The 21,728-nt window shown below is 39.0% G+C and overlaps 5 protein-coding genes across 7 annotated transcripts; 4 read left to right on the top strand and 1 right to left on the bottom strand.

Moving 5' to 3' along the window:
* Window positions 1-278: 278 nt before the first annotated feature.
* On the top strand, window positions 279-8,081 carry LOC111597450 (protein embryonic gonad). The gene is made up of 3 exons (XM_023312172.2): window positions 279-351; window positions 4,892-4,969; window positions 6,843-8,081. Exons 2-3 carry the CDS (start codon window positions 4,892-4,894, stop codon window positions 7,884-7,886), a joined length of 1,122 nt encoding a protein of 373 aa, XP_023167940.2. The 5' UTR covers window positions 279-351; the 3' UTR covers window positions 7,887-8,081.
* A 3,225-nt stretch (window positions 8,082-11,306) lies between these two features.
* Window positions 11,307-12,719, top strand: LOC111597445 (cyclin-H). The gene is made up of 5 exons (XM_023312164.2): window positions 11,307-11,669; window positions 11,738-11,939; window positions 12,007-12,235; window positions 12,293-12,404; window positions 12,464-12,719. The coding sequence occupies exons 1-5, from the start codon at window positions 11,353-11,355 to the stop codon at window positions 12,579-12,581; spliced, it is 978 nt and encodes a 325-aa protein (XP_023167932.2). The 5' UTR covers window positions 11,307-11,352; the 3' UTR covers window positions 12,582-12,719.
* A 489-nt stretch (window positions 12,720-13,208) lies between these two features.
* LOC111597446 lies at window positions 13,209-14,070 on the top strand. 3 transcript variants are annotated; one of them, XM_023312167.2, is made up of 3 exons: window positions 13,209-13,443; window positions 13,501-13,660; window positions 13,717-14,070. In XM_023312167.2, exons 1-3 carry the CDS (start codon window positions 13,293-13,295, stop codon window positions 13,832-13,834), a joined length of 429 nt encoding a protein of 142 aa, XP_023167935.2. In that variant the 5' UTR covers window positions 13,209-13,292; the 3' UTR covers window positions 13,835-14,070. The 3 variants fall into 3 exon arrangements, with proteins under 3 accessions (XP_023167935.2, XP_023167933.2, XP_023167936.1); XM_023312165.2 differs by having other exon boundaries at window positions 13,214-13,443; window positions 13,501-13,646; window positions 13,707-14,063; XM_023312168.2 differs by having other exon boundaries at window positions 13,215-13,443; window positions 13,501-13,646; window positions 13,717-13,820.
* Window positions 14,071-14,922: 852 nt separating this feature from the next.
* On the bottom strand, window positions 14,923-19,364 carry LOC111597447 (caprin homolog). The gene is made up of 5 exons (XM_023312169.2): window positions 19,287-19,364; window positions 18,716-19,224; window positions 18,005-18,187; window positions 17,750-17,916; window positions 14,923-17,323 (listed from the first exon to the last, which is right to left on the bottom strand). The coding sequence occupies exons 2-5, from the start codon at window positions 19,094-19,096 to the stop codon at window positions 15,061-15,063; spliced, it is 2,994 nt and encodes a 997-aa protein (XP_023167937.2). The 5' UTR covers window positions 19,097-19,224; window positions 19,287-19,364; the 3' UTR covers window positions 14,923-15,060.
* Window positions 19,365-19,624: 260 nt separating this feature from the next.
* On the top strand, window positions 19,625-20,764 carry LOC111597448 (probable isocitrate dehydrogenase [NAD] subunit alpha, mitochondrial). The gene has a single exon (XM_023312170.2). It carries the CDS (start codon window positions 19,642-19,644, stop codon window positions 20,701-20,703), a length of 1,062 nt encoding a protein of 353 aa, XP_023167938.2. The 5' UTR covers window positions 19,625-19,641; the 3' UTR covers window positions 20,704-20,764.
* Window positions 20,765-21,728: the final 964 nt, after the last annotated feature.

The raw sequence follows: 21,728 nt of genomic DNA, 5'->3' as shown, positions 1-21,728 counted from the left end.
GCAATCTCACGTGAGGATACACGCGCTCTTCGGTAACGGTTCGCGCACGTGACTCACGACTCACGACTCTCAACTCTCGACCAAGTTTTGTGCAAAGCCGTCGCCAAAATAGTGCAACAGCAACAGCGTCCCACATAATGCAAACGCATAAATATTATTGGTATAAATAATATGTTTTAAAGATTTGTGAAATATATATGGAAAAAAGTGTGTTTTGTGTACAAGTTAATAATACTTAAAAATTTAAAAAATAAAAAAAGAAATAACGAAAGCGAAAACAAAAACTAAAGCTGAGAAAAAATTGAAACTTAAGAATTTATGCAGTTTACTGCATAAAAATATTGTGAAAAGGTGAGTGAGTCAAGAAAATAGTTAATAATATTTAGAAAATATATGTTTACATATATACTTATAAATTTATAAATATGTAGACACACCATGCGCAGTGCTCATCATTCTATAATCGTCTGCTGATATATTATATTCATTGACAGTTCGCTGATTTATAGCTAGTTAGTCATAGGTGATATTAAAATCTGATAAAACTGTTTATATAAAACAATTTATAAATATTAATGCATATGCTAATGCTAAATAAAGCATATGAGATTTGAATTGGAATATCAATTGGAATAGTTGTGACGATATCTGAAGGATATCGGAAGCAACCAGTTGGTGCAGTGGGTCTCTCATGTGTCACGCTCAAGGGATTAGCTAAGCGACTACATTCAGGAAGCGCAACTGAAAACAAAAGACGCTCATTGACATGCTCATTAATTATGTTATTGCCTTTTGTGCGATAAGTGTCAAGAAATTATTACAAAAGGGCGACGAGAGAAGAGAAAAAAAACTTGAAGATATTCAAACATATAATTGTCCGACTGCTGCTGGCAATCAAGCAGAAAAGGGCTAAGGAAGCTGTTCAGAAGAGCCAGCGTCGACAAGGATGGGAGAGCAGAGGGGCGGACGGACTGGCTGGCTGGCAGTCAGGAAGCGAACAATTCAAACTAGAGCGTGTGACTCTGTTGAATGGATTTGCATATTGCGATGTCTTTTGGCAGAGGCTAATAATAAAGCATATTATGGGCAATTGTTTATTGTATTCACTCTCTCTGTCTCTCAATCTCTCTCTCCCTCTCTCTGTGTGTGTCACCGATATTTGAGTTGATCTCGAGCTGGTATTTGTCTACAGTGCTCCTGTTTGCCCATTTGCCTTGTCTTGTTCTATTTTGTATCTGCTGCAAAATATTTTTCAACAATCGTGGTTTGCTTGTTTGAACACCTCCTTTTTTTGGGTCTTGTTCGAAAGGCTCTTGCTGTTGTTCAGTGGGATAAATGCCTTTTATCTGATTTGCAGTGTACAACATTTTGTTTGCTTTAAAGGACACATTTCTGTTTATTATTCTTTGCCATGCTTATTGCTGAAAATCCTTTACCGTCGACCCGTCGACCCGCTCGCCTCTGTCAACGGCTACTTGATGAGCTTGTTCAATGTATATGCACATATCTACTTCTCCAACTGATCTTGTTCTCATTGTTGCCAAATGATTGAGATTCGGTTTGCTTCTGTTCTCAGCGAACAGCGAACAAAGCTTCAAACTAACAGGCAGAAAACTAGTATTTGAAGGTACTCGAGACTTTGACTGCAATCGACAGCTAAAGTTTGTAATTTTCCAGCACAGTGATTAAATTAGCTTTTGCTACAAATATATAAAATGGAAGATTCATCATTAAGCTACAGCTGTTGACTGAAGACTGACGAGTTAGTGAATAAGCAAAGGCGTTAATTCTCTTTCTAAGTTAGCTTAGTCGTTGGGCATTTCTTCCTTTTTTGCAAAATGTATCAGAAAAAAACCAAAATAATGAAATGAAATCACATATTCCGTCTGCTACAGATTATTTAAATAAAAGACTTTTGCCTCTGCTGCACATCTAAAATCATAAATAAACTTCAATTCTAAATTTGTTTTATAAAATTAATTTTCATTAGACACAAATTTAAATTTAAACATATATTAAATTGGCCATTTCATTTTCATAATAAATATTCATTAACTAATAATGCTTTATTAAAAAAGAACTTAAGAGATGAAAGAGCTAAGTGGCCTACCCACCTAGGCAGCTGAGCATCGTAGATCCAGGCTCAAAGCTCAATTCTATTGCATGGATTTAGTGTTGCTTAAGTTTCAAATTGATATTTCATAGCTGCCATCTCAGCGTACATAACTTTATAAATCTTTAAAGTATCTCTTTAAATGTGAGCTAATATATAATTTGAAGATTCAGTTAGTGGAGCTAAAGAGAGCTGTGACCCAATAAAGTGCCAGTGCGGAAATGCCAAGCATTAAACATAAGCACTTCACGTCTTGCAACGCTGTTGTAGTGCCATCCCATAGCCATACCCTTCTGCCCATACTCATTCCCATTCCCATTGCCATTGCCATTCCTATTCGCATTCGCATTCGCAGTCGGATTTCCATTCCCATTGCCGGTAAGTTCGTTATTGTGTCCATATCTTGACACCGTTTGGCTGGGCAGGAGGGCGAATCGCGCTTGGCAGTTGCGGCCAGCGCGCAGCAGGTGGTGGCCCGGCGTGATGCTGCTCCTGTGATAATGGCGAACACGCCAGACCGCCACTTTGCATATAAACGCGCGCTAATGGACACCAAAGGTGACAGCGAGCGCTGCTAAATTGGCAAACATTAAATTTGCACCTTCACAAAAAACCGTGACAATTTTAGGCACAGCGGTGCGCTTTTCCAGAAAAACCTATATATATGTATATAAATAAATAAATAAATAAATAAGAAAAAACTGAATTGCGATCGGCCGAGACGATGGCAATGCCGATGCCCATGGCGAAAACTCAACAAAGCGCCAAAAGAAAAGCCGCAGCAAACAACCCAAAAACCAAGTACTTTGTGCTCAGATCTTGATGCTCATCCCAGCTAAACGTTTATGTAAAGCGCTTCCTTTTCAATGTAAGAGAGTCCTACCATGGACCAGCTTTAGTTAAGTTTCTAAGTAGGCTTCAGGCATGGGCTAAAGCAAGGCAAAGTTCGTTTTATATATTTTTAAGTTTTATTTTTTATTTATTATTTTTTAATTTATTTTTATAAATTTTAATTAATTTAATATGCAGCTTGAAATAAGACAAATCATAATTACAAAATTGACAAGGCACGATTTAGTATCGCTGCTGCATCAGAATCTGATATCGAAGTAGCCTTATCACGCACGCTTTTCAGCCTCCTCAGCACCTTAAGTTGCTTTTCTGCTGTCAATTGTCTTTCAACAGTTAAAATCGTCGACTCTCACATTTAATTTTCAATCACTAAAATTCGAGATAATTTTTTAAATAATATGTCTTACACTATTTGATCGTATTCACAAATAAATCTATATATGTACGAAGCGCTTTATAATATTAATCTTTCTCTTCAATTTTCTTGTATCAAATACCCTTAGTCGCAACAGAAAATATTGTTATTATTACCAAAAAAAACCTTAAAATTCTTACCATTCAAATGGAGTCCATAGGCCGCTCACACATGCTTCTCATCGAGCCTTCGACAACTAAGAGGCAATTAGCTAATCCAAATATCAATTTAATTTTTTTTCTTTTGTTTTAATTTCTCTATTAGATATTCCCTCTATTTCCCTCAATTTCTAGACAGCGAAAAGTATTTCAAAATTCCAAAACATTTCCACGCTGATCAAATAATTGACGCAAAAAGTTTGCGCAGTTTTCCCAGTTGTTGTTGTTGTTGTATTCTTTTTTTCTTGACCTTAGCTTTATGAACATAGAAAACAAGTAACTACGTACATTAGATGTGTGAACACGACCCATCCTCATGCGGAGGGAAGTGCGACCAGGCCGGGAATCGAGTTGTCGTTACCCTGTCTTGGACGGTGCCAGCCCAAACCGGTCGTCGCATACCTCAATTTCTAACCACGACCTGTGCCAAAAGCTCAAAATACAAAATCCAACAAAAAAGAAGAAGAAGTAAAGAGAAACGCAGTGGGTCATCGGTTATGCTGCCACTGATGCTGCTGCTGCTGCTGCTTCTTCCTCTTCTCCTTGTTATTATTGTTGCTGTTAAGTATTTTCACTGCTGCAGTTGCCTAGTGTGTGAGCGAAGTCTTCTACGTAAGCCTGACAAGCTGTTCATCAATAAAAAGAAAGGGTTTTACAAGACTTAAGCTATAATCCCTAAGCTATATATATATTTGCATATAATCGAATTTCAATCAAATCATTTGTATGAAATTTGTATGAAGTTCTTAACGAACATTTAATTGGAAAAACAAAATTATAAATAAATAAAATATTTATGTTTTTAATGTAACTTTAGCTTACCCAGAAATACCTATAAATATATAATAATTATATTATATTAAATATTGTATTAAATATTATATTAAAATTAATTTGCTACAGCAGAAAATATAAAGAAGTCCCTTTACTTTTTAATAGTAATTAATTTATAGATTCAGCACTAATATATATAAATATAAAAAGAAATATATTCAAAAAAAATATATACATACATATATAACTTTATCTTGAATCGCAATTTGCAATGGATTCTGTGTCAAAAAAACATATGGCAGCTTTTAGCTCTGGATTTTATTAATTTTAATTATAATCAAAGAACTTTATTAATAATTACAAAATTACAATATTAATAATACAAAATTAATTACTTAAGAACAAGAAAACTTTCTCAAATTTTAGATCCACGAACTTTCTTTAAAACACAAACATTTGCAACAATTGTAACAATTGCATAATTAAAAGTCTAAAGTTTAGTCATTCCGTGTTTATGCTAATACTAAGATAAGTTAATCAATCAATCTTAAAGTCCAAAACAACAATTGTCCATTTCAGATGAACCAGCTGTGCAAAGTATGCGGCGAACCAGCGGCTGGTTTTCATTTTGGAGCATTCACATGCGAGGGCTGCAAGGTAAATATTAGTAAACAATAAAAAGATAATGTTAATGGTATATATATATATATATATATATGTATATATATCGACAGTTGTGGGAAGCAACAGCTTTTGCATGCTCTTAAAATGTGCGAAAATGAGCTCAAATTTAGCTTTTACTTTTGCAGGCCAGAAATATTATTGCTATAATTAAAATTCAATTCGGTAGATTAATTGATTTTTAATTGACTTTAAGTAGATGCGAGGACGTACACAATGGCTGAACCTTCAAATGCCATGGGAAAATATCTGCAAATTTAGAGCAGCAGCTGATGGCTCGACTATCCATGTATACCTATACAGCCAGAGAGTGAGAGAGGAAGAGTGAGCGGGAGCGGGAGAGAGAGAGAGCGAGCACTGAGCTCAAGGCGAGCACAATTGTAAACTGCAGTCAATCAAATAAAAATTACATGCATATTAGATGACTCAGCGAATAGGCAATAGCAAGAGCCAAGCATCAAAGTTAACTTATTCGCTGAACATGGCGCTCAATGAACTTCAACATCGATGCGAACAAGTTGGCCCAGCAGCTCTCCAATGAGTTGGCTAAAACAGAACAACAACAACAAACGAACAACTAAACAAAACAAAAGCACTCACATACATTAAATAGTGCATGAAACTCTTTCGCTTAATCACCATGGCTGGGGCAGGGGCAGTGGCAGGGCCCGGGACAGGGCAGTGACTGGGGCTGGGGCTGGGGCACAAGCAGTTGGCAATTTATTAACGCACATTTTGTAATTGAGGCGCTGAGCTGATCGAAATCATGCCACTTGCTGAATGCTAATCACAGGTGCAAAAGGTATCAACAATAATTGATTTTGTACGCCAGCAGCTCATACAGCCTCTGATGTTTCTCATAAAGGCAGCGAGAATAGAGCCAAACAAAATGTAGATTTCTCTCAAAAATAAGCGAAATTTATATCACATATATTTTGTTATTAAATATTATATATTTTGTGTTATTATTTATATATATAAATATATTTATTTATAGATAGCTAGTTAGAAATTAAGTTTCAAATCGTTTTGCCAACTTTTTAGTCTAACTTGAATCAAAATCAAATTAAAATCAAGTCATTTATTAAACAAAAATAAAATATATATTTAATCAAATTTAGCTAAATAAAAATAACTCGAGTTCTACAATTTGATTTCCACCTTCAGCATTTTTTCTTTAAAAATCATAGTTGTTTGAGCTACAAAATCTTGTGTTGCTCTGAGTGGCTCTCGGAAGGTCGATTTAGATTTCATATAAGATATCATAAGATATCTCAATGAGCAATTTACTTGATAGCGTCAGGAGGAGGCCGTCCATAACTAGTTAGGGTTAAACCAAAGAGCAAATTATCTGCAGTTTGTAATATTTGCATAAATGTAATTAAAAGCTTAAAATATATTTCTTGAATTATGAAATTTAATGCTTGAAATAAATTCTGAGCGCAAAGGCACAAAACTTAAAATATCTTCGAAATTTAGTTAACATTCTTAATAGGTGACAATCTTTCTCTGACATTAATTTGGACCAACAAAAACATATAATAAATCTAATGTGTGATATATACAGAGTTAGCAAAACACTTAATAAATTTTAAATGTAGTGTAAATAAACTGTAAATTAGAAACTAAAAGCAAGCAAAAAGACAATTTGACTAATATATCTAAAATAAAAGGAAATAAAATGATAGTTTTATATTATTAAAAGAATAGAGAAAAAAAAGTAGAAAATTTAAATATCAATGAAATTGTTAAAGAATTCTACCATAAACTGTTTATAGGCTTTCATTCATTTCACTCAACATTTAAAAACAAACTCTTGAACTGATTCAAAATCTTTGCGTCGTTTCAGTCGTTTTTTGGCCGCACCTACAACAACATCGCAGCGATCGCCGGCTGCAAGCACAACGGGGATTGTGTCATCAACAAGAAGAATCGCACGGCTTGCAAGGCTTGCCGACTGCGCAAGTGCCTGCTGGTGGGCATGTCGAAGAGCGGTTCCCGTTATGGCCGTCGCTCCAATTGGTTCAAGATACACTGCTTGCTGCAGGAGCAACAGGGCAGCGGCGCGGGCATGAGCAATGCCAGCGTGAGCAACGCCAACCTGGATCAGTTGGCGCGGCTGCAGCAGGCGAGCAATCAGGCGCGACAAACTTACCAGGACAAAACGAATCCCTGCATCAAATCGGCCACGGCAGCCACTTCGCCCACCCTAGCACTGCAGACGACAACGGCAGCGGCAGCGGCAGCGGCAGCTACTGCCTCGACGCCAGCACCCAGTTTGCCTGGATTTCTGCAAGCAGCCAAGTATCTGAACGAGCAACAGCAGCAGCAGCAGCAGCACCGCCAGCTGAAGCTCGAGTCCCGCCTCAGCAATACGCCCAGCGATTCTGGCGCCTCTTCGGCCGGCGATCCCACGGACGATGGCACCAGCGTGCTGAGCGCCACGACGAGCAGCCTAAGGAAGGCGATGCGGCAGAGCAGCTCCGCTTATGCGGGCAGCTCCGAGGCGGACATTGCGGAGCAGCAACAGCGACGCCACAAGGAGCTGCTGGATATCTTTCGCAGCCACTCGGAGCCGCTGTACAGCTCCTTTACGCCGTTCACTCTACCGCCAGCCTTCATGGCCAGCAGTATGCCGCCGTTGCCCATCTTCAAGGAGCAATTTAAGTCGGAGCTGTTATTTCCCTTTCCAGCGAGCAGTCCGGCAGAGGAGGAGGAGCCCATAGATTTATCGCTAAGATCGCGAACGGATGCTGTAAGTCCGACGGCAAACAGTTCCAACAGCCCACACAGTGAGTCAGCCAACCTGCCATCCGCCTCGCCCTCCACCTTTGTGCGCAAGCCCACGCCCCTCGACCTGACCCTGGTCCGTTCGCAGACGCTCACAGGATAGAGCCATGGAAGCTGTTGTAGTTGTGATTGCCCAGAAGCGAAGCCTGCAGAGTGCCATAGGGCAGACCTAGCACACGCACTCTGCAGACCCTCTTGGCTTTTAGCAAACGATTCGATATTGGTGCCAGTGAAAGTATGTACAAATAAATTGTTTTTAGCTCAATTACAGCATTTAAGCGATTCGAAACACTCTCGTAAACACACACTAAAATATATATAAATATTAATAGTGCTTAGCCAAATTTACAATTGACTGTCATTTACTTGTGTGTTTTTATTTAATTTATTTTTAGCATGTGAATTATACATAAGTCATTTTGAATCTGCATGTTGTTTTTGCCCTTCTGTTTGTTTTCTTAATTTTAAATAATTTATTTCGTAGACATGTAAGCTAAGCGAACACAATGTAAAAGGCAGCAAACGAATAAAAAACAGTTATGAAGAATCCTAACGAATCCTACGAACCTAACAGCATCTCCAAAGTGACCGCAAAATACCAAAATCTTTTACTTTTGCCGAATGTTTAGTCCGCAGCACTGGCCATGCACTGGAATGAATTTTCCGTATCTCTGGCCTGGCATTAAGAGTTGCATTGGATGAATTGACACATGAGCAGACTTAACATGACCATCTACAGCAAATTGTTTAATATATTTGCGATTCAACTGTCACATGACCCGTGCTTATGTGTATATCCATCACAATCCCTGGAAGACAGCTAACTGAGAGGCGTATAGTCGTATATAGTCGATGCCTTATTCATTACGTAAGCCGGCTGACATATTTCCAAATGTCAACTATGTGGATATTGACTATATAAATGTAATTATGACAATGCCGAAGAGATATGACAACAAATGACTGCAGCAGCAAACTCGGAACAGAAAAGTAAATAACAAATAAATGTCGCTCAATATTATTTTAGATTCAATGAATATATTTATTTTTCTCTAAGCATATTTTATTTACAACACATTTAAATTACTGCCAAAATGTAATTCAAGCTAAATTTGTTCATCTTTAACTTTGCTATTCACTCGAAATCAAAAGACTTAGGCAACGAACTGAAAGTGAAATCCTCAAAGCCAATGCATGCGTGGAGTTAAGTATGTATTTATACATGTTTCCCATTGGCTAAGCCCCAAGTGAAAAGCAACACATACACACACATATACAAGCAGACAAATTTGAACATTCGCACATTCAATTATTTGCTGGTTTTTTTTTTGTCTATGTGAAAACACGCCCCCTGAGAGTAGCGACAAAGTGAGATACCAAAAGCCGACCACACGCTATATTTGAAGCAAGCAATAGAAACAGCAGCAACCACAACAAACACGGTGCCTGCAAATATATTAATACATACTGATAGACCGTACCGAACTACTGTCCGCCTCACATACACACATATATGTATGACTCTAAAATGCATATATGCAATAGTGTAAAACGAATGTGATTGGCCAAGTGAGTGCGTAAGTGTGCCTATGTGTATAGGTGTGTGCGTGTGTGTGCGTGTAAGTGTGAGGATGCCTATTGAAGACAATTTCGCATTGATTTTATTGATGTCGCTGATAGACATCAACAATTGTCATCAACGCCAGAAACCAATAAAAAAAAAAATTAATAAATAAAAATATAAAATTAAAAATATTTAAAATAATAAAAAAGAATAACTAATAATTAAGATTTTTACACTGGCTCGCTTCTCGGACTCCAGTTCTTAATTAATGCATTGCTCAGATTGAGACATATTCCAAAATAGGAAAGCGAATCTGCTGGATTACTACAGGCCCATAAGATTGCATTCCATTGCAAGAGAAGTGATTGAACGCTGGCTGCTGACTGCTAGCTCATGTACAGAACAGCGAAAGAAATTAAAAACTGTCCTATACAGCTTTCGTAAGTCTGATGGATATCAAGTAGCTGAGATAATACATTTAAAATGTCTAATTCAATCGCTGGAAAATAGTTGCATTTTATGGCAAAATCTAGCATGATCCTCGACTTCGACATATTTGTTTGCATTTGACTGTGTCACTCATATGCTTTTTGTTACTTCTCAGAGCTCGGGCTTTCTTTGCCAAGTGCTTTTTGAGGCCAATTCCCTCTTACGCACACACTTGCATATGCACCTATGTACAGCTGTGTGTATGTAATTGAATGCTTATCTCGGTCTGTGCGCGTGCGGCCCAGACAAGCTGAGATGGATTGCCGTCAGAGAGCTGGACGCACGGACGGTCGGACTTCATGGGCCAGTTTCTAGTTTCAAAGATTCAAGGAGGAGGCTCCGGTCGAGCCGAGGCGTGCTTAAAATTCAATTGAATATTGAATTATTGCATTGAATTTCATTGTTTGTAAATGCTGGGGCCAGCTTTTATTGTAAACTGATTTCTTTTTCAGTCATAGATTTATTTATTTATTTCGTTTTATTGTACGCCCGAAGTTCAACAGTCGTTAATCGCAACGAAATATATTTGTATTGTATTACATAAGTAGATCCCCATTTTGGGTGGTCTATTTCATGTAGATGTTATTCGGAAAGTCGTCTAAAGGATCATCATACAAAATCATAGCATATTGTAGTTATCAAAGAAGTCATTCGGTTGAAATATTTTTCAGTTTCCTATTCAGTTGTATGTGGTCTTTCATATCTTTCGTTTCCCATCCGAGGTCGGTGCGCACCGGCAAAACGCCTTCCACATTGCGACAGAGAAATCGCTTAAAGATCAACAACAAAACGTTGTAACAAGAGTTCAGAGTTGTCAATAAAAATTAATTGCAATTTTATTGCCGCAGCACGCAGCTCCTTGCATACAAAGTATACAGAAAACTCAGTGTAGAGTAGCCTTCAGGGTATTATCGGTTCGTGCTGAGCTTCGTTATGTACAATTGTAATAATTAATATATACCTTAAATGTATTTAAAAAATTGACTTTACTAAAAATACCGAGAACCCAATCACCCAAGCTTATGACAATTATTCTTTAGTTTTGCAAACACAATTTGCTGTAATATAATATCAATTAAGAGTATACAATTGTGAGCACTACAATAAGAGTTAAACACACAGGAGAGGATGTGCGTAAGCTGCGGAGAGAACAAACAGTCGAATGACCCAATTTCATCGAAAACAGAAAATCAAAGCAATTTCAGAGTTTCGATGTGTCAAGCGATTGCCGCTGCCTTCTGTAAGCTGTTCTTACCTGAAATGTGCAGCACGTGGAATGTGCAAATTGCCGAAACAGCTGTATTATTTGAATCTGTATCTTACAACGATTTGAATGTGTGTAAGTGGTTTATTTACCGGCGTCTAAAAGTATGCAATACATATGGCATCACTAGAAACTACCGATATCTTTTGCTGCGTTTCCCTGACGAAGCTATCGATAGTTGCTATATTTGCAATTTACCAGTGAATGGCAAACGCAAACAGTTTGTAAATTGACAAATAGCTATGTTTAACAATGTATCCGCTGAGTTCACAAAAACGATCTTGGACTTTTGCAAACGAGGCTCAGCTACAGGTATTCCGGGTGGAGCAGAACACCAAATACATCGAGGAGCATCAGAATGATGTGCCACCATCAGCCAGCCTCGAAAGTTACTTTCTGACGCCGGCTGAAGAGCGCCTGTTGCTCAAACAATATGAAATTTATTTGGTTGACTTTTGCCGGCGTTTTGATCCGCCCATGCCGAAATGCGTGATTGGCACAGCATTTCATTACTTCAAGCGATTTTATTTAAACAATACACCCATGGACTATCATCCCAAGGAAATATTGTGAGCTTGAAATTTTATTGTTAATACACATTTGTTTTCTTATGCTTAACCATTTTCTTTGCTTTTAGAGCTACTTGCGTATTTGTTGCATGTAAAGTGGAGGAGTTTAATGTGTCTATCAATCAGTTTGTAAACAACATTAAAGGTGACCGCAACAAGGCCACCGACATAGTGCTCTCAAATGAACTATTGTTAATTGGCCAACTTAACTACTACCTCACAATTCACAATCCGTTCCGCCCGATTGAAGGTTTCCTAATAGACATCAAGGCACGGAACGCAATCTGTTTTTAATTTAAATATATTTCTGACTGACACTTCTTTTACACATTCGCAGACTCGCAGCAACATGCAAAATCCAGAACGTTTGCGTCCGCAAATAGATAGCTTTATCGATTCGACATTTTTCACAGACGCCTGTCTGCTGCATACCCCATCGCAGATTGGACTCGCTGCTGTGCTGCATGCGGCCAGCAAAGAACAAGAGAACCTAGACAGCTATGTCACAGATCTACTCTTTGTGTCGGCTCGAGAGAAGCTGCCGAGTCTAATCGATGCAGTGCGCAGTGAGTAATATGAGAATGCACACATGGCCGCTTCTAAAACCACATTAATAATTTCAGAAATACGTATGTTAGTCAAAAACTATCAACCGCCAGATCGGGAGAAAGTCAAGGCTATCGAAAAAAAATTGGAGAAGTGTCGCAATCAGAACAATAATCCCGACAGCGAACTGTATGTTCCGATATGACATTTATTAATATTTGTAAATTTATTATCTTGTGTATTTAAAGATATAAGGAGCGCTTACGTCGCTTGTACACAGATGAAGATGATCTGCCCGCCGAAGATGGCTCTTTTCATATAGCCGATGTCAGCTCCGATACCTCTGCTATGAATATCAGTCAATAAAACTTGTTAATCTACAGACAATCTGTGAAATAACAATATTCTACATAAATAACAATTGAAAGAAACGCTATCATTATTCTGCGGATGAGAATACCATTAAATCGACTAACACTTTTTACATATTTGAATTTTGGCGCAAACTTATCGGTGTTTTTTTGTAGGTGCTAAAGTGTATGTATGTGCCTAAGTGGTAGTGGTAGTGGTAGTGGTATATAGGAAACAGCGGTAAGATCTATAAATCCGCGATAAAAATATTAAAAAATAAGGCAAGCCAACTTAGCACGTCAATTGGAAGCTTGTCAACATAATTTCATATCCACATCAGATGATTGCCGTACTAAGCACTGTTAACAGACTACGCACACGATTGTTCTATACTGAGTCTTTCAACAGTGACTCATAACGATATATCGATTAAAAATATAAAATCCATTACCAATGGATGTTCTTTTTAAAACTGCAAATGCATAAGTAATATAAAAATTGCAAGCTTGTAAAATTGTAAGTTTTTTGCATAATTTCAATCAGTAAGTGAACTCATAGTTGCTGAGTACAATACAATGGTTTTTGGGACAGTCGATATTTTATAGACGATGCTCTCGTACACTGTTAATTATAAGTAGTTGTGACAATGTATTGAATGATTTAACACTACATATTGATAAAGTTGGCAGCGCCACAACAGCTGACAAGCTTTAAAAATAAATTTAAATGGATGTTTTGTTTAAGTACCGCTATAGTTTTTTAGCTGGCGCATGCGCCGCCGGCGGCAGTTTCTTTGGCAAGTTGCCCAGTTTCATCAGTGCAATGAACTTGGTGCATGCGGATACAGAACAACCGGTCGCCGGCTATGTGTATGCCGGTAAGTATATCCAATAATCACGTACTAATTAATTGTCAATTGTTTATATTTCTTTAGAATTTGCATTAGTTCAGTTGCTGCCCCTTGGCCTCATGTTATTTTTTAATATTTGCAATTTACGTTACTATTTGAAGGCCTTGCAAATGACCCAACAGACGTTGACAGCAACGGTCTTAACTGCTGCCTCCAATTATGTGATATCTGTACGCATGAATTGGTATATATTTGTGACTTACTTATTACCTTAATCCATTTTGTTTTAGTTTATTTTAGGTGTTCTTGTTTATCGGGAACCGTTGACATTATTATCTGGCGTTGGCATCGCGCTTATATTAGCGGGGCTCTGTTTTCTATGCGGTACTACAAAGGGTTCAAGCAGCCCGGTAGTTGAGCCAAAGCTCCCAGTTAAACATAAGCAAACCTAGTCAATATGAAAGATGACATTCCATCTATAAGGCAGAATATACTTTACTTAAATCAAATTTTTTTTAATGTTACTATTTCGCATATAAATACATATATTTTTTTCTTCAATTTTCTGTAATGCACATAAGTCGGGCATAATGTATTTATCTTTTCATATACAGCACTACATTCACATATGTTAATTATTTTCATACGCGCTGAGTTGTAAAAAAACATTTCTAAATAAAATTGGTAGTAAGAGCACAAACTATAAATATATTTGTTTATAGTAAATTACATAAGTTGCGTTTTCTTTTCATATGTTAATCATCCATTCGCAATGTATTATATTAATTCATTAAATATAATTTGTATGTTTCAAAATTTTAATTTAATCGCTAAGACGTATAAATACTTTTTTCTGTTTATGTTTCCATCTATTTTATTATCTTGGAAAAGTACGTACTTTTCCAAGCTCCTTTTCCCCTATATTTGTTTTCTGTTCGCTTTCATTTAACAGCTGTTTGTCCAGTGTCCATGCACTCATCTTTTACATTTGTGTCTTCCTTTGCTGTGGGGTTTTAGAAACCCCTTTGCATTCATTTTAATATTTTTATTTGTTTAACTTTCCTGTATGGTTGGGTCGTAAGTGTTCTAAAAACTATATTTTTGTGTTTGTTTTTATTAATTATTAATTAAATAAATCATAATTATATAGAAACATTAAATTGTATTTATAAAAAAATGCGCAAACAGTTTTTCTCATTTTGTTTCTATTTTTGTTTTTTTTTTTTTGGATCTTTTCACGTTGCTGACTAACGGTAAATTGAACGCCAACGTGGCTGATTATATATATATTTATATGTATATAAATATATATATGTATCTATATATGTATATTAATTAATTTATATATATATATATATATATATATATATATATATTATATATTTATATGTATATTTATATAGATACATATATATGTATATATAGATAAATACATGCATATATATAGATATATATATATATACATTTAGATATATATATACATATACATATACATATATATATATACGTTTGTGTGTGTACTGATGATGCGTAATGCTTATATATGCGTTGTGTATGTGTATGAGTGTATGAGAGGAGCTTTTTGTTAATACATGTGCCACGGCCAAACAGCTGCACCGTCGCTTTTCCCACGCTTTTCACTGTTTAATTTTTATTTTCCAAGCTCAGCGGCATGCGTTGCTGTTGTGATTGACGCTGATTGATGTAGCCTCCGCTACCGTTGCCGGGCCCTCCGCCGCCCGTGTTGCGTCCGCGATCACCCATCGGCCGTCCAAACGATCCATTGCCATTACGCTGATTGCCACCACGCTGGCTTCGATAGGAACCGCCGCCTGCGGAATCATAACGCGACTCTTTATTATAAACACCACCACCACCATTTTGGTAGTAGTTGCCGCCGCCACCACCGCCCCCGCCGCTGCTTCCACCGCCACCGCCACCGCCCCCGCTCGACTCGTTATTGCGGAAATAGACTCCGCTATTGCGTCCATTCTGCTGGGCTGAGGAGTTACCATATTGTCGTGTGCGATAGTTGCCGCCGCCGTTACGACCACGATCATCACCACCGCCTCCATTGCGGCGCTGCTGATAGTTTCCGGAATTGCGACGCATCTGGTTGCCACTGTCCTGCTGTGAGGAGTTCCAATGATTGTTGCCGCTGTCGTTTTCATTAACATAGCCACCGCGACCGCTGCTGTTGTCGCGTGGTGTGGCCCACTCCTGCTTGTTGCTGTTGCTGCTATTACTGCCATTTGAGGCAGCGCTACTCATCGCATTCATTTCAGTGCTCCATTTATTTCCGGATGTTGGCGTTGCTTGCTCGGCCAGCGCCGATGATTGCGTCTTCAGCACATTGGTTAATGCGGCTGTGGCAGCTGCATTGGTATCATTCACGCCTCCACGTGCATGCCACTCATTACCATCCACATCATTGGCAGGTTGCTGTTGCAACGGATGCTGCTGCTGTTGCTGTTCCTCAATCTGTTGTTTCTGTTGCTGTGACTTGAGTCCCAATTGCTGCTGCAGTTGCTGCTCATAGCTGACAACTGCGGCGTCATATGGAAATCCGGCAGTCACATCGCCTGGTTGCATGCCTATACCCTGAGGAGGTTGTGGAGGCTGCTGTTGCTGTTGTTGCTGCTGCTGTGTCGCCAAGCGTGCCATGATAAGCATCGGTGGCTGCTGCTGCTGCTGGCGCTGCTGATCGTGGATCAGCACAGGAGAGAAAAGCTGCTGTTGCTGTGGTGGTGGCTGTGACGGTGGCTGCTGAGGCTGCTGCAAGGACGGGAAGGACTGATTGGTAAAGGTCAGGGTTGTAATGGTTTGGGGTTCATCTACATGATTCTGCTGCTGTTGCTGCTCAAAGACCAAGCCTTGCACCTGTAGTTGTTGCGGTGGCGGTGCCTGTTGCTGTTGTTGCTGCTGTGGCGGAAGCACATCCGGAGCGTCCAATTCGCTGTCCTGCAGAAAGTGGAAGCTGCCGGTGCCTAGAACCTCAGCCAGCGGACGCAGCTGCTGCATAAACTGTTGCTGCTGTTGGGGCGTGGGCGCCTGCAGAGAAGCAGTTGGCTGCGGTGGTTGCAGCGGCGGCTGTTTGAAATAATTGTGCTCCACAGCGCGCACTGTAGTCGGTCCAAAGTGTTGCGGCTGCTGCTGTTGTTGCTGCTGCTGCTGCGTAGGCACTGATGGCGCAGCGGCAACGCCCGCCTGGGGCGGCTGCGACTGCGGCACACCGTGCAAGGCCTGGAGATTCACGGGGCTGCTGAGCAACTGATGTGGATGCTGAACCGGCGGCGGCACATGCGTTGCTTGAGGCGGCGCTGATGCGTACATAACGTGTACAGGCGTTGTATTGCCTGCAGCTGCAGTTGCTGAAGCAGCATTATAAACACCCGACTGTTGCTGCTGTTGCACCAGCAACTGCTGCTGCTGTTGCTGCTGCTGATCGACAATGGGCGCACGCTGATGTTGCGGCTCAAGCAACAGATGACCTCGTTCCTGTTGCTGCAGTTCAGGCAGCCCAGTTCCCGCCTCGGCAGTGGTCAGCTTGTCCAAGCCCTCCTCCAGCGAATTATGGGCTGAGGGTTCCGACATAGGCACATCGTGATCACCTGCAATGCCTGCCACATCATTAAGCAGTGTCTCGCCCTCACCGCTAACCGTGCCGCTGTCTGTGCAGTTGCCCTGCACATTCTGTTCCGTTAGTGGAATCAAATAGTACTTGTCCAAATAGCCACTGTCCTGAATCTGTTGGAAGAGCGCACGGAGCTTCTCAAATGTCATCTCACCGTACGGTTTAGCCCGAGCATTGATGGTCATAGCAAAGAGTTCGGCTGCTTTTTGAGCGGTTGTCAGGAAACTTATGTCCTCAGCAGTCTCCGGTCGACGTGTTTGCACATCCATGCAGCTAAATTATAGAACATATATCAAGGTTCTCATGAATCACCAAATATTTATGTATATATATAATAAAGCTACTCCTATAGCCTAGTAGAATCATGCTTAAAAATTGTCTATAGAGTCAAAAAGAATACTTTTGTAGAACTTCATATTTCTACTTAACAAAAACTTTTTCTGAAGATAACTTTTGATTCTCCTGATACTTTAAATATAACTTTCTCTAAGGAAATATTCTTGATTGAATACTGAAAGAAAAGTTTTTCTAAAAACTAAACTCTCACGAAAACTTATATTAACAAGTTGAGATTGTTGAAGAATATATGAATTTATGGCTTCAGATCACAATTTAAGTGTATTCTGAATGTATCTATACACTGAATGTGTAAGTATTTCACTTATATTTTTAATTTTTTTGTAGGTCTCAACCACTTACAATTTTTCGAGCACTTCCAAATCGTTGATCTCCAGTTTGCAGGCACCGTTTTCCCCAGCCACGAAATCATTGCGCACCTGCTCATCGTTGAAGCAGCTGAGAACGTTTTGCATGACCAAGACTTCACGTATCTTGGCAGTCTCTGCCAACGTTTTAGCCTGGTTATCCTGTACACAATACATTCAATATTTAATATTCACATTTTTTTTCATGTTATTTTTTATTTATTTTTATATATTTAGATGAGTCTCATACCTTGCGTGCTTGTTTCTTCTGTTCCTTTTCTGCTTCCTTAAACATCAGCTGCGTTTGCTTGGAGTAGTCTCGAGCAAATTCAAGAGTTGCGAGGACTGAATCGTATTTTGCTACGGCCGCTGCTTGATCGGCGCTCAGTTCCTTGCCGCCAGCTTGAATGGCGCGATACGACTCCAATTTGGTCTGTATGCGAGACAAGAATGTTACCGTGAGTCAAGATCCGAATAGAAACATATTTCCGTCGCTTCATTTTCTCAATATATTTTTTTTTTAAACAAACAAAATGCAAAGTGAAACCAAAAGGGGACTGCTCACATGCGGAAGCAAAGTTGCCAGATCGAGCGCCGGCGCCTATGAATTGTCTTTTTTCATCACATTATATCCGCACAAATACTCAATTAAAAAATTAAGCATTTATTAATTAATTAAAATTCAAACTATACTTTATCACAATTTTTTCAATTAAAACTTCAGTTCCCTCTCAGCGTCAGACAAAATAAAATGTTTTGGTTAATAGCTACGGTTATAGGTCTGGCAACTCTGTGTGATAGCAAACATGGCGTCGCGAAAAATCAGCGAGCACAAGGGGGAAACAGCACGACAAAAAAAGCAAACGAAACAAAGCGGCCCACAAACGAAAATAAAAAATGGTGGGCCAGCCTGCATTGTTAGCCAACTAAAAGAAATTTTTTTTGCTTATTGAGCACTTACCTTACGCTTCTCCAAATTGCGAATTTTGTGCTCAATGGTTACCATAATTTGCTTCATCAGGTTGTACGGCTCGGTAGCCGCGGTAGCAGACGCAGCCGACAGCTTCAACGCTTTGGCATTGACGTTAATGTTGTTGTTGTTGGTTAAATCAGTTTGGCTACTTCCGCTGCCTGGTGCTGTTCCCGTTCCCACAACAGCCTTGGCACAGTCAGCAAGATTGGTATTACTGCTATGCTGTCCGTTGCTCGCGTTACCATTGTTGCAGCCGCCACCACCCACGCCGCCGCCGACGACGCTGCTAGCACCAATGGAGCTGACCGAGGCGCGTTTCTCCTTGCTATTGTTGTTGGTGTTGGTGAATGTGGTAGCAGCCGAAGGCATTGTTTGCCGTGTGTTCTTCTGGTTGCTTACTACTTTTACAATAAATTAGGAATGAAATTGAAACTGCTGCCTTGTCCTGCCGTTCTTTTTGTTCTTCGAAAAACTTGGGGATGGCTAAAAATATATATCTATATATCGATACATCGATAATTAAAATATCGCCGTCAGACATACGATACGTCAAGCTTACTTTTACATGCTGATGTGACCATTTTGCTATCGGCTTGGGCAGTAATCGAATGCCTTCAACGTTTCGAATAGATCAACACGTACTTTCACAATTTGGCTTGTATTATTTTCAATCGATTAAAAATTGTAATAAAAGTATATTCAAGTAGATAAAATATGTCCTATCACTCTAAAAGCTGGCCATATATTCTAGTCAAGCTTTCGAAATATATCGATACGTTAACTGTATTTGACATATTAAATAGGTTACGAAATATCTACATTGCTTAAACAAATGCGCCACGAAAGCTGGCGAAAGCAATAACTTAAAATTAATTATTAATGCACACAAAGATTCTCGACTCTTAAAATACGAAATGATTGCTAGATTTATACACATTTTTAACATGTGTCCCGCTGCCATCCGTTACTACTCGTCTCATATCAAAAGGGTAACTCTTATGCCCGGTGATGGCATTGGCCCAGAAATCTGTTCATCTGTGCTGCAAATCTTCCGTGCCGCTAAGGTTCCAATTGAATGGGAAACTGTTGACGTGAAACCAGTGATTAAACCCAAAGGAAATTGTGAATTACCGAAACAAGTTGTCAATTCGATCAACAAAACCAAGGTGGGCCTTAAGGGCCCATTAACGACGCCAGTGTGTCATGGACATGCATCGCTAAATATGGCAATGCGCAAACAATTCGATTTGTTTGCTAATGTGCGTCCCTGCCGTAGCATCGCTGGCTTTAAGACGCTGTACGACGACGTTAATGTGGTCACCATACGGGAGAATACAGAGGGCGAATATTCCGGCATCGAGCACGAAGTGGTGAATGGCGTTGTCCAAAGCATCAAGCTGATCACCAAAAAAGCTTCCACCCGCATTGGAAAGTACGCTTTCGAATATGCCGTGCAGAACAATCGCAAAAAGGTGACCGTAGTACACAAGGCCAACATAATGCGAATGTCAGACGGTCTGTTCCTGCGCAGCGTGCGCGACGTCTCGCATCAGTATCCACAAATTCAGTTCGATGAGTGCCATTTGGACACGGTTTGTCTGAAAATGGCGAGTAGTCCGACCGAGTTCGATGTGCTAGTCATGCCGAATTTATACGGTGATATTTTATCTGATATGTGCGCCGGTCTCATCGGCGGCCTCGGCCTGACACCCTCAGGAAATATGGGCTTAAACGGCGCTCTGTTTGAATCGGTGCATGGCACCGCTGCAAACATAGCTGGAAAGGATTTGGCCAATCCCACGGCCTTACTGCTATCGGCGGTCATGATGTTGCGCTATTTAAACATGCAAGAATATGCTAATAAGATTGAGAAGGCTGTTCTCGATACTATCAAGGAGGGTCGATGGCTAACTTTCGATTTGGGTGGTCGGGCGAAATGTTCCGAGTTCACAAAAGAGATTTCTGCTAAGTTTTAATGAAATCTAAATGAATCAGCGTAGTTTTTAACCCAAGACAACTTTAAGTTCAATCAAAATTTCACATGGAAGGAATTTATTTGAATTTTTCAGTAACATTTTGGCTGAAATATAATTAAAATTTAAGTTTTTGCTATTTTTGTACCCATGCATTGTTCAAAAAATGTGTATGTACCTAAATGTGTATATCTTCAAAGGCGTGTTTTTATTTCCTTAACTGCGTTGACTTAACGCATGTTTAAATTCAAATATTTTCGATAATATATTTCGATGGGCGTCCAATAGGTTAAATATGGAATACATATCGATAGTTTACAATAAATTACTAAATTTTGAACTCGCTTAATGCAGAATTACGATAGGTGGCGCTACAATTCTCCTATGCGCGCGAGTATTCAAATTTCAAGTTGATTTTACACTGAATGAGCAAAACTAAAATTCGTAATATACTTTACCTAATCCGACAAGAAAGCAAGTTCATGGTAAAAAAGTAGACTTTTTATATATTGTATAGATTTATTGTTAAGTTATATAGTTAAACAATCTAAAATGTTAAACTTTTCATTGTCCGTATTTAAGGCAAGTTGTCCGTTGCGAAGACCGCGCACAATTCCGATTTATTTGCCTCGTTCATATCATACATACATATATATATATATATATATATATTCTTTTTCCTCGTTTTAACATAAATGCTTTGCTTAAGGTTAAATCAGCTTAAGTACAATAATTGGTTAGATTATAACATTTTGATTTCCGTAATCGCAAACACAAGTTTTTGAACCAGGAAAGGCTTAAAGCCTATTGCCAAATGCTTAACAAAATGGGAGATATGTTTTTTTTTTTCTTTTTTGTTTTTCTTTCGATTTTCGGATTGATCTAAGAGAAATTAAAAGATAAACTAATACGAATGGGGACAAAGACGAGAGAGAGATTAAATGTTAAGTAAATTTGTGTACAGGAATATTGTTTAAACATAGGTACGAGAGTACAATTACAATAATACATTATAATGTCTTTAAGAT

The sequence above is a fragment of the Drosophila hydei genome, unplaced genomic scaffold (genome assembly GCF_003285905.1).
Source record: "Drosophila hydei strain 15085-1641.00,03,60 unplaced genomic scaffold, DhydRS2 tig00000001-arrow-pilon, whole genome shotgun sequence".
In the NCBI taxonomy this organism is placed as follows: Eukaryota; Metazoa; Arthropoda; class Insecta; order Diptera; family Drosophilidae; genus Drosophila; species Drosophila hydei.
The sequence above is the reverse complement of the archived record's forward strand: the minus strand, read 5'-3'. Positions and strand labels throughout refer to the sequence as shown.

Coding starts and splice junctions, on each gene's coding strand:
- LOC111597450 (XM_023312172.2), top strand. CDS start 4,892: ATGAACCAGCTGTGCAAAGTATGCGGCGAACCAGCGGCTGGTTTTCAT. Junction 4,970..6,842: donor TCACATGCGAGGGCTGCAAG/GTAAATATTAGT, acceptor GCGTCGTTTCAG/TCGTTTTTTGGCCGCACCTA.
- LOC111597445 (XM_023312164.2), top strand. CDS start 11,353: ATGTATCCGCTGAGTTCACAAAAACGATCTTGGACTTTTGCAAACGAG. Junction 11,940..12,006: donor GTTTCCTAATAGACATCAAG/GCACGGAACGCA, acceptor ACACATTCGCAG/ACTCGCAGCAACATGCAAAA. Junction 12,405..12,463: donor AATAATCCCGACAGCGAACT/GTATGTTCCGAT, acceptor GTGTATTTAAAG/ATATAAGGAGCGCTTACGTC.
- LOC111597446 (XM_023312165.2), top strand. CDS start 13,293: ATGGATGTTTTGTTTAAGTACCGCTATAGTTTTTTAGCTGGCGCATGC. Junction 13,444..13,500: donor CGCCGGCTATGTGTATGCCG/GTAAGTATATCC, acceptor ATATTTCTTTAG/AATTTGCATTAGTTCAGTTG. Junction 13,647..13,706: donor CCTCCAATTATGTGATATCT/GTACGCATGAAT, acceptor ATTTTGTTTTAG/TTTATTTTAGGTGTTCTTGT.
- LOC111597447 (XM_023312169.2), bottom strand. CDS start 19,096: ATGCCTTCGGCTGCTACCACATTCACCAACACCAACAACAATAGCAAG. Junction 18,188..18,715: donor GCAATTTGGAGAAGCGTAAG/GTAAGTGCTCAA, acceptor TCTCGCATACAG/ACCAAATTGGAGTCGTATCG. Junction 17,917..18,004: donor AGAAGAAACAAGCACGCAAG/GTATGAGACTCA, acceptor TATTGTGTACAG/GATAACCAGGCTAAAACGTT.
- LOC111597448 (XM_023312170.2), top strand. CDS start 19,642: ATGATTGCTAGATTTATACACATTTTTAACATGTGTCCCGCTGCCATC.